At 41.0% G+C, this 13,581-nt stretch overlaps 1 protein-coding gene across 8 annotated transcripts in view; it reads right to left on the bottom strand.

The window, feature by feature from the left end:
- The window catches only part of ELMO1 (engulfment and cell motility 1), a 310,115-nt gene that overhangs the window by 19,078 nt on the left and 277,456 nt on the right, over window positions 1-13,581 (bottom strand). For all 8 annotated transcript variants that reach the window (XM_054817203.1, XM_054817196.1, XM_054817197.1 and 5 more), the window contains 2 exons: window positions 9,806-9,969; window positions 4,178-4,290 (listed from right to left, as the gene is read on the bottom strand). In XM_054817203.1, the coding sequence (XP_054673178.1) occupies window positions 4,178-4,290; window positions 9,806-9,969 (277 nt within the window). The remainder of the gene's footprint in view (window positions 1-4,177; window positions 4,291-9,805; window positions 9,970-13,581) is intronic.

Genomic DNA, 13,581 nt, shown 5'->3' on the forward strand with positions numbered 1-13,581 from the left:
CTGTGGTTATTACAGAAGTGCTCTATAGTTAGAATCTGGGGAGAAAATAGCTCAGATATTCATGGACAAAAGTCTGAGAGTATATATTTTGCCACAAGATATGTTCCAGATTACTAAAGAAGTTTTTTGTTCAAAGAAAATCTTCGCAGATTTAGCAACAGGAACATACTTTTAAATATATCAATGAAAACATACATATTTGTGTAGATTTTAGGTATAAGTACATGGACTCACCCTTTTGCTTTCATTGTGCTGTGTTTCTCTAAGATACTTACTGTAGTGACAGATTTTCATTCTAACTGGTCTTAACTGCTTAGATGAAAGCCAGCAAGCCCTGCAAATTGACCTGTGGCAATGCTGGAGGCATATTTAGTTAACTGGTTCCCCTCAGCAAGTCACGCACTCACAGAATATTATTTTTTATGGGACTACAGAGGGTGCAACGGAGTAGCAGCGCTGAAGAAGACTCAGCAGAAAAAAGACAAAGTGTGTGTTCTTGTTCAGAAGTGTGAGTTGCTTATCGTAGTAAGAGATGCAAAACCTGTCTTCACTTGATTTTTTTCTTTTAATGTAAGCTTTCTCCTTCCAGGTTACTTCCATGGTGCCTTGTGAATTTAATTTAATGGTGCGTATCACTAGGTTTTCTTTTCCTTCCAAAAATGACTGTTCAAGAAACCTCATCTTTGGCTGCAAAACCACTTCAATAACACGCAATTTCTCTATAATCTTTATAAAGCTTAAAGGGGAATTTATTTCCAAGAGTGCACCCAGCAACATAAACTACAAATGTACTGGATGACAGCATCACAAGTATCTATTATCCTCAATAACATGCCTTTATCTGCTACTTAGCTCTACTGGAAATAATAACTTTTGGGTTTGTAAAGTGCTTTGCAGGCTTTTGCTTTAGTCTTCTGCCCTTTTTGTTAGGAATTAACTAAGGAAGGAGAAAGCTAAAGAGGTCTGTATGTCAGCTGATGTCCACGGTCAAGGAACAAAGTGCAGATTTGCAGAGCTTCATGATCCGCTGTTGAACAATGACCAGAACGGCAGGTTAGATTTTGCTGTTTCATTTCCAACTGATTAAGAACGCTTAATAAAAACGGGAGTTAGTGCTGCAGTTCTCCTATGAAACCTTGCAAGGGAAAGGCCATGTATTCTTTGAAAGTGCTAAGGATCCTGCTGGGACAACAATGATATTTCTGAATTTCGGCTACAGAGAGATCCTGCTGATATGATAATCCTGTGCTGAAACACAAAAGGCAGAGATCTGACTACAGATACCTCACAGCTTAATCTTCAGCATCCCCCCATGAATCACCTGTTGGATTGGAGGCTTTCCAATACCAAGTATATATGAAAGTGTATCACCTCTTCTCAAAAGGCCGTATGAGACTGTAAACTCCCTGCTCATTTTTTTGTAAGTCAATTTTTCAACTTACTGTGACTAACCATGTGTGTCCTACCACGTGTTCAAACAACAGTCTTAACAGAAGTTTGCTCTGGAATCTTTATCATGGGATAATGCCTGTTAATTATTTTTCAAATGGGCAATTTCATGCTTTCAGGTTCTCTTGTGTAGGGCATGTTGAAGTTCTTCTACGATCTGTAGATTTGTGACATTTGTTCCAAGATTGTCTCAAGGGAAAAAAAGAATCATAGGAAAGGCAAAAGCAGCAGTATACATACTAAAGTAAAACACCTACCTGATCTTAATACTCTTACAAGTAGGCTGCCACTTAACAGGCAAATCGTGATGTCTCACAGCACTCCCTATTTCTGTTTCAGCTCCTTATTAACCTGCATGGACCATGGCCCTTTGAGGGCCTTGGTAACGCTCCGTGGCAAGTGAATTTAGTTGGAGCAGTGGGCAGGTGATGGGGCTCCTGAACCCTCAGGTAGCACAGGGCACATGTACACGGAGGTGGGTTGGGGGAGAGGAGATGGGGAGGTGGGGTAAGGCTGACAGAAGACATGCTCAGGAATTTGGGACTTGTACTATTTTAATCAGGACATTCAGAGGAATTGTCTGAAAGCTTGACTGTCCTGATATTTAGTATCACTAGCGAAACTTCTGGTCCTCCATTCACTTTATTTCAGCTCATAGTTCTTGACACCATGACAGCCTTGGTCTTACAGCTTGCTCTCCCTGGGGTACAGGAGACCCTGAAGGATAAAGGCTGACTTCAAGAGAGCTCCTTCTGCTTTGTGCCAGCTGTCACTATTTGCTATTTGGACTGTGCCAGGCACTGTACATACCTAAAAAAGGATCCCAACTGAATGGCTTATATGCCAAAACATGCTTGTGTTTACAAACCATACTTCATTTCTTCATTATATTGCACAGCATTAGATCTCACTGAGTTTAGTCCTGGTGCCCTAAATCATCATCTTCTGTAATGGCTGGGCCTTCTCCCTGTCAGGCGGATAATTTACACTTCTGTTTCAGGGAATACAGGGAGTCTTACATAAAGCACACACAATTCTTAAGGGCATGCAGAAACATGCCCTTCTAAATAGGCTTGTGTGTGACAAAACCCAATATATTTCAGAGAAGATCAAGTTCTTTGAGGCATGGTCATGTGTTTTACTTGTTTCCAAAGAATCGTGAACTTTTTTGGCCCTGTATAAATATGACATCAAAGCAATTAATCTGGTGGTCTACACAATTCACTCCAAGGCATGATATGTAGCAACCTGCTCAACTGTGAACCAAAAGACTACATTGATTTTTTTTAATTTTTTTTTAACTTCAACTTATGTAAGTTGAACCAATTTATACTCCCTAAGGCTTCTGATCCTACAAGAAGTCATCAAATAACAACAGTTTAAGGTAAAATAAATAGTCTGTCTTCCTCTTGAAGATCTCTCAATAGAAGAATCTTTGCCACAAACTCTGCTCCTTCCCTAGAATTTCAGTCAGTCGGATTAAGGCTCTGAGAGGAATAAAATAAAGAACCCTCACTATTAATAGCCAAACCAAACTACGCATTACTTTAGCTACTTTCACTCTGTGAATACGCTGCTGAAGTGAAAACACGTATCATGTCTCCCTATGAAATCTGTATAGAAAGTCACAGTGGAATATTAATGCTCTTTTCCCCAAACTCTGTGCAGTGGGCTTCATAGGTGTTTGTATGCTTGACAGAAAGGATGCATCACATTTTTCTGCCACTCAACCATTTCATAAAGGCTTTGAAATTTTCCAAAATAACCTCACCACATTAAGGAAAATTGTGTGCTTGTTTCTAAGGAAGGAGACATTGCAGGAATACTTCTCTCTGTGAAGAAAGCAGTTTTCCTCAGTTGATCTGAAGGTCTCAAATATTGATTTTTGTCAGTTCTTACTCTCAGCATTTGTAACTTTCTAATTTGCCATTTGTTTTCCACTGTAAATACAATACAATCTGAATCCTCACAAAATGGGGGTTTTCAAGGGAAATTTTTGGATACAACTTCTAATTAATCTGCTGAATTTACACCATGTGCCTGTTATTTTGTCCTGAGAAAGAAGTGTGCCTCTCTGAGGGTAAAAGAACCACAGAGAGTTTGACTGTATAAAATGAGCTGTAAATCTAGCACTGAGCAATGACTCATAGGATTGGGACAATAATCTCCTCATGTCAAGCAAGTATTCATCTGTAGGTACACAAATTACTGATCTAAGTGCTTTTTAAAAGCATATTTAAACACTACATTTAATGTAGATGGTAATATAAGACAAAAACCAAGGACAGGCAGTACTAGACAGAGGGCTGCAGAATGAGCTCATCACATATATAAAGGTGGTCCAAGTCTGGAAGATTCAAATTCTGGCTACACCAGGTTTCATGTGCTATTCCCGCATAGGCAGAGATTTTATTTTGAGATGAACAAGAAGCCTGGACATGCAGGCAGAAATCAAAATACTCAGTTCAGACTGCAAGACTGCTGCTTGAGATTTTTGTCAAATACTGGACTTGTTCCAGATGATCTGTGTGATGAAGCCAAAACCAGTTCCAGGGAAACACAGGAAATCCTACAACTGTAACTAGGAGATGCTTTCAGATGCCCCCTGGTAAAAGCAGTCAAGACAGCACTATAACCAAGGAACTTGCCAGTAAAAGTAGTATTCCTCATCTGAGTTTTTTAGACGAAAGTGACAATAAAAAGCCAGACCAGGCAGTATGAGCTGTACCTTGCCGACGCCGACTGTTGAGTTTCCTAAAGCAGGTGCCCTCCACAAGTCGATTGAGACGTTGCTGCTTGATCAGTTCTAAGATCTCAGGCTGAATCTTCTCTTTTAGTTCCCTTGGGAAGAGAGAAAGTAGGCACTTGTTAAATTCAGTCAGAGACCATCCTCTTTCCTCTGAGACACAGTCCCACAAGATGTTTCTGCAAGGAGTTTGAAGGGGACAACAGTCACAGGCAAGCCCAGGTCAGAATGTAGTCTGCTCCAGAAAAATACCTTTTTCTTATAACAAAGAATGGGAGCCAGAGTATCTCTGTTGTAGACATCTCCCTGCTACGACATCAGTGTCTGACTCACCTGAGTCACTTATTTCTTTCTTACTTTACCCATCTAAAAATAACACTTGCTATAATGCATCAACAAGGTTTTTCTGCAGCAATTAATGCTCTTTCATCGTAGGAGCACTGTGAAGCTTATTTGAGGTCTGTCACCTTTTGTTGCATGATTTGCTGGTACGCTTTACTAGCACTATTATTTAGAACAACACAAGAAGGCTAAAAACACATTTTGAAACAATGATTAAAAAATGCAAGCAATGCCAACGAGCTAAAATAATGACCAGCGCTATATGCTTGTTCGTAACTCCAGGTCATTCAATTAATTCATTATCAGCAGAATTTTGTGCAAGACTAACCCACTACTAGAGATTGCTCAAGGATCAAATTTTACCCTTGCTCAGGAATGCAGAAACCCAGAGAGCATTTAGAAATAATATTATACATCCTTCAGAAAATCCATTTTCTACATCCTACTTTGATAAGAGTTCAACATGTCAAGAACTAGGCAGAAAACGTATGCACATAATATTTAAAGTTTGATTTCATACACCATCACATGGATTCACAGATGTCTGAATTCATCAGTTACATCCTCACTTAGATTCATTAAGAATACATAAAAGACAGGTTTAAACATCAACTCGACAGCAAGCCTAGTAAGATTAAAAAATAACTGAATGTGTAGAGGATTTCTAAAATATGAAGTGTGTCAGAACCATAATTTTGCATTGCTGTGCAAATTAGGTAATACCAAAAATCATTCTGTCTGGCAGTATGTTCCAGCAATCATCATCAAAAGGAAGCAAAGCTGTGGTATCCCATAGAGACAACAAAAATTTCTCTCTTCTTGAAAACTTCGGGAGCCCAGTCTCTGCTGATTTCCACATTCGTTTGGATCCTACACCTTTGATCTGCCAGACCCCTACAGAAAACAACTGGAAGGTCTCAGCAAGAAAGATCAGGCCTTTAAACAAAAATGCCATCCTTCCCCCAGGTACTAACAAAATGGTTGGAGTTCTTGATGCATATTTACAAGCTGTGAAAATCTAGCTGGTCAAAAATCAAGGAAGCATTGTAACTATAGAAACAGGCCACCTTTTGGAAATGTATTACTAGTCTTTTACGATAATTTTCAAGCACTGTTGTTTTCTCATTGGGAACTAAGATATGAATATGCTGAATGGTTAAATACTGTGATTACAAGAATTTTGTGCCTGAATAAATGTCTTGCCTTTACTGAGCTGATGAGCTTCCCCACTCCTCAGGTAAGAGTTGGAAGCAGGGGCTGAGGAGAACAGTGTTAAAACACAGTGTGGATTACTCAACAGTCCAGGCTGCAGACTAAATCTCCAACTGGACTGATTTCAAACATTCAAGACTGGTATAAACATCAGCTTGGTATTTAGGTAGTTTAATTTAGATATTGGATGGTTATCATTAAATAGGTGTTAAAGATATCATAACATCATAGTTGTAAGACACTACTGAAAAAACACAAATGAATGGGTCACCCAGCACATTAACATCTGACTGCTCATAGTATTCCCTCTTCCGTCCTCTAAAGCCCCATCTGCCCTCTACACATATGCATACGTTTGCTCTCACAACTGTGAAGCTCAAAGGTAGTACTCTCTTCTGTTTTACAGTCCCCTTACTTGAACACACAGAGGTCATGGACACAACTCAGTACTCCATGGGGAAACAGTCTTCAGTGACTTTGGACTTCAGTGACACCCCATAAGCCCATCCATCCCTTGCCATGGTCACCTGCACTTACTGTCCTTAGCAGCTCATGCCAACACATGGTTACTCTGACTTGGATGTTTTCAGCTGTTTTTCAGATACCATGACTCTGGATACATTTTTGCAAGGTGATCCTGCCACTTAGTGCTCCTCACTGTCAAGGTTTCTGTTCCATCATTTCAAGGTGATGGAAATGGGGCAGAACAATCAAACCATGGCACACAGTTAAACAAAAGATGTGCTGCTTTGAATCGTTATACTTCCTTCAGCAAGCCATCTGAAGGCAAGGGACTTCAGTTCCTCAGGGTCAAGGTCTAAAAGACAGGAGGGTTAGAAAAAATATCTCTGTACAAGAAATAGGTCCTCCTGCCTAATTTTAAAATCAAACAGGAACAATGAGCTAAAGGAAGATCATAAATGCAAATATGTTTCATGAAAATTTTATTTATTGTCCTTCAGACGACATCACCTTAACAGTTTGTGCCTTGCAAAGAGAGAGGGAACAAACTCGGAAAGTCTAAGGAGACAGCGGATTTAAAAATTGCTATTAGTTTCCTACTGTGTTCCTGTCACATAAGAATGGCAAAAGTTAGTGGGCTGGTAAGACAGAAGGCTTGAGGAGATGGCACAGTAATATATCTATAATTGCTAATTTTCTGATCTCACTGGCACTACAGGCAACACTGACATCAGTTACTTGCTTTTAAAAAAACAGACTTGAATTGTCTGCAAATCCGAAAATCATTAGAAATTATTTTTAAATTATTCAAATGATACTAGTTCTTCTTCAGCACCAGTTATATCTGTCCCCAGCTTCTACCTTTCCAGCTTATAGTTAAGACTCTTTCTTGTTAGCTGTTTTCCTTCCAGGATGGGGCATATTACAGACATTTAAATCATTACAACACAACAGAAGAGTAATCCCAGAACTGCTTTCATGTGTTTTGTCCTTTTATCTTTCTGGCTTGTAGCTATGCCCTCTCCTAATCACTTCAACGCATTCAGAACAGGCATTAGTGACTCTTTCTAACACTGCAGAGAAATGTACAACATGAAAAGCGGAAAAGCATCCACATCCCTGCATTTCCCTGCATGTTGCTGATTTTCACACAGAAGTTACTTAGCGATGGCTCACTAGCTGACATTAATCCATCTCTCTTGTTGCCATCTAACGTGTCAAAGAGACTCTGGTCCTCTACAGGCCCACAGGATTCCCAGACACCTTCTTCGGCAGCCATTCAAAGTGAACCAGTGATATTTTGCCATTTCATTGTGGAATGGCAGCTTGGATGATCAATAACAATCCCAGAATCTTGAATCGATTCTGTTCTGAAGGACTTTTTATTTTCCCTAATCAAAAGTAGAAATGGAAAAAACTTCACCTCACGTGATACAACAATGCTCACATAAAAGAAACAACTAATCCTTGCAAAATAAGGTTGTGGTAGTTAGGAGGATCTAAGGCAACACTTTCCAGATTACATTCAAATCCAACTTAACTGAAGCTTCTCTCACCCAGCAGCTTGAAAACTTAAAACTTCAGTGCTTCATACCATGAACAGCAGAAGAAGGACTTCTATCATGCTCAAGGCAGGAAAAACCACCATGTGACTGCCATATTCTCACGCAGAATTAAACAAGGCCTGCCGACTTTACATTCACCCTTCAGCGCAATCTCTTTTAGCATATCTGCAAGGCTTTAAAATATACAGCAGAGCCACGATTGCTCTCTTCACTCAGTCTCTTTCCCTACAATGAGGCCGTGATTCTGTACTTCTATCAATTGTGCCATCTATGCAATTTGAGAGAGTTCGGTACAGGGAATCAAATCAAAGGGAAAAATGAAAGAACAGTTTCTTTTCACAGTCAAGAATAAGTGATCATGGATGCAATCAAAATGCAAATGCGTAGAGTTAAATCTCTGCAAATGCAGTTGTGATTGCTTAAACACCTTATCGATTTACATAGCCTTTATAGCCTTTAGGCTTAGCCTTTGTCCTGAATCTGGAATGAGTCTCTGGTAACACTTCAGTTGCTTTTAACTATTCGTGTTGGCTGTTTCAGTCATTCCATGATGGGGAAGGAGACTCTGCACTGTGGCAGCAACTAGCCAGAGTGGTACTGGACATAAAGAGCTTGCAGAGGGCACTCCAAGTTTCACTAGGCTAGGTGATGGTGCAAGAGAATATAAATAGTTGACCTGTATCATACTTAAACAGTTGACTCATAGGGAAAGCAGGGAAAACGAGAAGCTTTGGTGACAAGCTTAGCAGTACTGAGCGGCTTTGAACCGCTAAATGTTACAGGGGATTGGCAGGGGATTTCTGAGCAGTGTAATGATGCAAAACTGACTGGAACCATTTGTAGCTTTTTAATTGATGCATTACTGTGAGTGACATCAGTTCTAATTGGGCATTAGGTCCTATCTTCTAATACACTGGAAACATAAAAGAACCATTCCCCCTTTGATCCACATTGGTATGATTAAAATTTAAGTGCGTAATTCTACTTAGCTTATGCTTTCGCTGTTGCCCTGCTGCCCCTGAAGGAATGTGTCCCCAGAGCTTGTACTCAGATGTCTGTATCCTTTAGAAACAAATCAAAATGAGCATCCTGCATCTGAATCCCGAAACGTCCTGGTCCAAACCCTTCTCTACACCTTTGCCTTGGAAAGGAGATTTGGAAAATCACGAGCCGTTCCACTTGAAAACACAGTCAGGATTTCCTGACATTTCAGCTGATGCTTCTGGAGTCCTCACCATTTCTCTGCTGATCTCAAAAGGTTCCTGCTATTCTCAGCACATCATTTGTACACCACTGAGTTTGCATCTGTCCTGTGCCATCAGTTCAGCCACAAGCCCGGACTTGGTCCAGAGCCAAGTACAGCCTCCATTTTTCTAATTACAGAACAAAGGGCATTCTGAGAAACAGGAAGGAGCTGTGGTGGTGATATTAGCATTTGATACTTTGCAGTAAACACCACGGAACTGAGAATCCCATTGGCTAGCTGCCAGAAAGTTATCATTTACAAATAAATAACTGCTTGTCATTAACACCAAAGATAATGCCATAAGCACAGTCATGCACAACACCACTCTTTTGTGGAGCCAGTGTGTATTGGTTCCTTTTCTTCTGGGCTTCTCTCTGTCTTGCTCAGAGAAACGACGTCTGGAATTTTCAAAGGTCCTTGGACAGAAGACAAAGCTGTGATGGTTTGTTGTGTTTTTTTAAAAAAGCCACCACCAGCACCAGAAACAGGCTCACATGCACAATCACGCAAAGCTAGGAAATATCAAAGCATTGTTTCATAAAAATAAGCTATGTGAGACCCTATAGAGATTTGCTGAATCTGGTTTAACTGCATTCAAAGAAAAGTTATGATTCCCAGCAGAAGAAAACATATGCACTTCAAGCAGATGCCACACTACTGCTTTTGAGCATGGCTCCCTGGACAGCTTTCCTCCTTGGGTTCCCCCTGACGAGCTCAAAAATGTCATTCACATTTGTTAATCCTTCCATGCAAAAATGAGTGGGGAGAGAAGACGGTACTTACAGAATCGGACGAGACTGGAAATCTTCCTGGTTCATTCTTTCAGACTGGCGTATTTTCAGTATTTCTGTGTAACTGAGATTCTGAAGTTTGCTCTTGAACTGATCCAGAGAGCTAGGCTTGGTAGTGAGCGCTCTCATTATTTGTTCTTTCACTACCTGCATTACCTGTGGTTGACAAGGAAAGGAAAAGAAAACCTGTGTTAACACTTTCTGTAGTTTTGTTTCAAATCTGATTCTGGTCACAGTAAGGTTTCTAGGTATAGAAGATGATTAGTACTATGTGGTCTCAAGATAATTTCTCAGCAGCATAACCAGAAAATAAGCCAACTTCTGACAGGGAATCACAGCTTACAACAAAAGCTCATCCACGCTGTAACAAGAAAATTATTATTTTTGGGGGGTGGTGAGGAAGGTGTCATTTATTGCTTGGCTGTCTCCCTAGACAGCGAAATTACAGTTGCTGGTTACAGGATTTTAAGTCCTGCTCTGTCCGTGGCTTGTGTCCCCATGGTAGCAGTAGCCTGGCTCCTCTGCATTCTGAGCTGATGCTCCCGTCATGTTGGGGACAGGCACACATACGCATCCTGGCTTCTGCCAGCTCAACCCAGGCAAAGTGCACAAGCCACAGGGACATGTCTAACAGCCCACAAGAGAGACTGCAGAGAGTTTTTTAGGTCTTACAGCTCTCCTGCTGCGTCTTAGAGCTGCTCTCCTGATCAGAAGGCAGTAGCACAAAGCTAACTGTGGTCCGTTATTTCCCTTGTTCCTTATGTCCAGAGGTGATGGGCTCACACTGAAACACAGGAGGTTCCCTCTGAACATCAGGAAACACTTTTTCACTGTCAGGGTGACTGAGCACTGGCACAGGTTGCCCAGGGAGACTGCAGAGTCTCCATCCTTGGAGAGATATTCAAAAGCCATCTGGACATGGTCCTGGGCAACTGGCTCTAGGTGGCCCTGCTTGAGCAGGGCGGTTGGACCATTTGACCTCCAGAGGTCCCTTCCAACCTCAACCATGCTGTGATTTTGTGAGAGCCTTATGCTGCAGGCACATTATGTCTGTACACAGTGAAGGAAAGAGAACTTGTTAAGAGAGACCATTAGTCAGGGGAAGAGAGATCAATTTGCCAAGGATATGATAGGATTGCTTTTGAAGCAATGCCATGAACAATGCAAACCAAAAAATGAGAATGAAGGATGGCTGGGAAACAGCCATCTATCTGCATATTAATTATTTTATCAGGAGAAAACTGCTGAGACACAGTTAACTAAGGGGAATTGCTTGGCTCTAGTTCAAATAAATACATATCACAGATTACTGTCTGTCTCTCCACAATCCTAGACTCATTTTCTTGGTGCTGGTGCAAATCACACACTTTGAAATATTTATCTGATGCTGTGATTAAGTTGGCTAAAAAGAACAATTTATCAGACGTAGAAAGGTCCATCCCACCCAAATACAACAGCTAAAAACCAGTAGGAAATGGTAACACCCCCCTGGTATCAAAGCGGGTGTGACAGAAATTAACAGCTACACAGACAGAGGGCAAAAGCTTTTTCTGCACTGTTAATGTTCCTTTATTCTTTAATCTTTACCATGTATCTTAAAACAGAAGCTCAGCCCCTCAGAGGTTCCCTAATAATTCTGAAAATTTCTCTTTCCACATGAATATTTCATTGCTTCACATGTGTTGCCTCAGTCTTCTAACTCATTGCCTGCACTATGTTTTCTATTTTTGCTTCCCGAGATGTAACTTCTGTCTCAGATGTGATCTAAACCACTCATTTTAGCTGTGTCCAGCAGGTGAAACTAAGCAATTAAAGAACTGAAGATAATCTCCTTCCTTACTACAGGGACTACAACCATCCCAGAGATCTACTTCAAGAGGAGCAAGATGCTCAGGTGAGCAGCAAATGCCTTTGCCACATTTCCCCCTGCCCTGGATGAGGCAGCCTACCTACACTCACTTGGCTGGGGCTTTGCTTTGAAATCATCCTTGCGGTTAAGATCCTGCTCTTGGTAAATCTTGCAAACCTGGCCCAGCAGAGCTGAGCTCCGCTCCATCCACTCCTACAAATCTAATAGGTACGCTACTATGTATTTGAGGAAGTCTTCTAAAACTTAGTTTGACGGTAAAAAGCAACGTTGAATTCTGTACTCTGCACCTGCACACTCTTCATTTCATAGACAGAATTACTTGTTTTCAGATGGTGGCCATGTGCGGCTAAATCCCTTTGAAGAATCACTTAGCTCGTCTGCCAGTGGGAATCAGCTACTTCCCCATCTGAAAGATGAACTCCTGACTGCCATCCGACTGCTTAGCGGGATTAATGCCTCCTTGGCCGCGTTCAGAGCGTGCTCGCTAGACCACACCAGTCCAAGTAAGAAACGTGCTGTCGCACCTCGGAAATGCCAAACTGGAAGGCCAAACAACTGTAACTCCTGAACGCTAATGATTGCTCCACTGCCCAGCAAGGTAAGTTGCATACTCCTACTGATTTATTTCACTGGGGTTTGGTTTAATAACTAAAAGGGTTGGGAAATGTAACAAAGGAAACGTCCTCAAAGCAATGGTGGGAAAAAAATGAAGCAGACAATCCCAGTGACAAGTTGGATGTTTAAAAATATCTTCGGCCTTCTTGGCAATGACTTCTTATTGCTGCCAATTAATTTTAATTTATATTTTATATATTTATATATTATTAATTAGGACTAATTATTATTAACTACCAGGAATGGAGAAGAAGGGAGAGACAGGAAACTAACCATGCCCATTGAAAATGTATTCAGCTACTGGTACCCCCTAACACTACTGTCCAGGCTCCCAGAGAAACGGGCTTAACTTTTCGCCCTCACACAGAACGTTAAACCCAGCCACTGGCCTCACTTCTGCTTTCTCAGGCCCACTGAGAAGTTGTACCACACTACTTTATTACACATGGGTTTACAGTCAGCCTGCAGTCACCGTTTCTGCAGTATCATGCAAAAGAAGCATGCAAAACCACGTGGCTTTAATTCAGACCTGTAAGTCCCAGCACTGCTCATGGGATCAAATTCTCTGGCCCTTACAAAGCAACAAATTACTGCACTTTCAAACAGACAGCAGTAGTATAACTGCTGAACTAACCATACTACACTGCTATAGTAACTATCACTACCATATCACCTTGATTTTGCAGCACTAAACCAGATTTGCAAGTAAATACGGTCCTGCAATCACTTATGCATGCATGCAGTTCCAGTTTCATGCATTCATTCAAATATCTGTACAGATCTGGTGTTTTGTTGCTTACATATAGATTTAGTTTCCTAAATTCAGGCACTTACACCGGGGAAACTGCCTCTATAGTAGTTTTTCCCATAAAATACATGGACAAACAAACAAATAAATAAATACTGTATTTTAGGGAGTTGTATGTATGTGAATCTGCTTTTTGGTCTGATCTCTGAACCACCTATATCAAGCAGCACTCATTCTTGGCTAAAGAACGCAAATGCGGTTCAAGTTCAGCAGACTTAGGGCACTGTCATTTATGCTTAGTTGCAAAATCCTGTATAAACCCTTGTCTCCCTTCTCTGGTACTCACTGTTGTGTTTAACGTGCAAACAATGCAAATTCCTCTTCTTTGCTATGATCTGGAAAGTTATTCACAGGGTATCATCAAAGAGCTCCTTGGTTTAGTGGCTCCCCTTGCTCCGGAGACAGAAGGCAGGAAGCGTACGCCCCAGGCCCAGCACATAAGGGGGTGATCACTTGCCTTGTAATGTTTATAGCC

Source organism: Grus americana, chromosome 2 (assembly GCF_028858705.1).
Source record: "Grus americana isolate bGruAme1 chromosome 2, bGruAme1.mat, whole genome shotgun sequence".
Lineage (NCBI taxonomy): Eukaryota > Metazoa > Chordata > Aves > Gruiformes > Gruidae > Grus > Grus americana.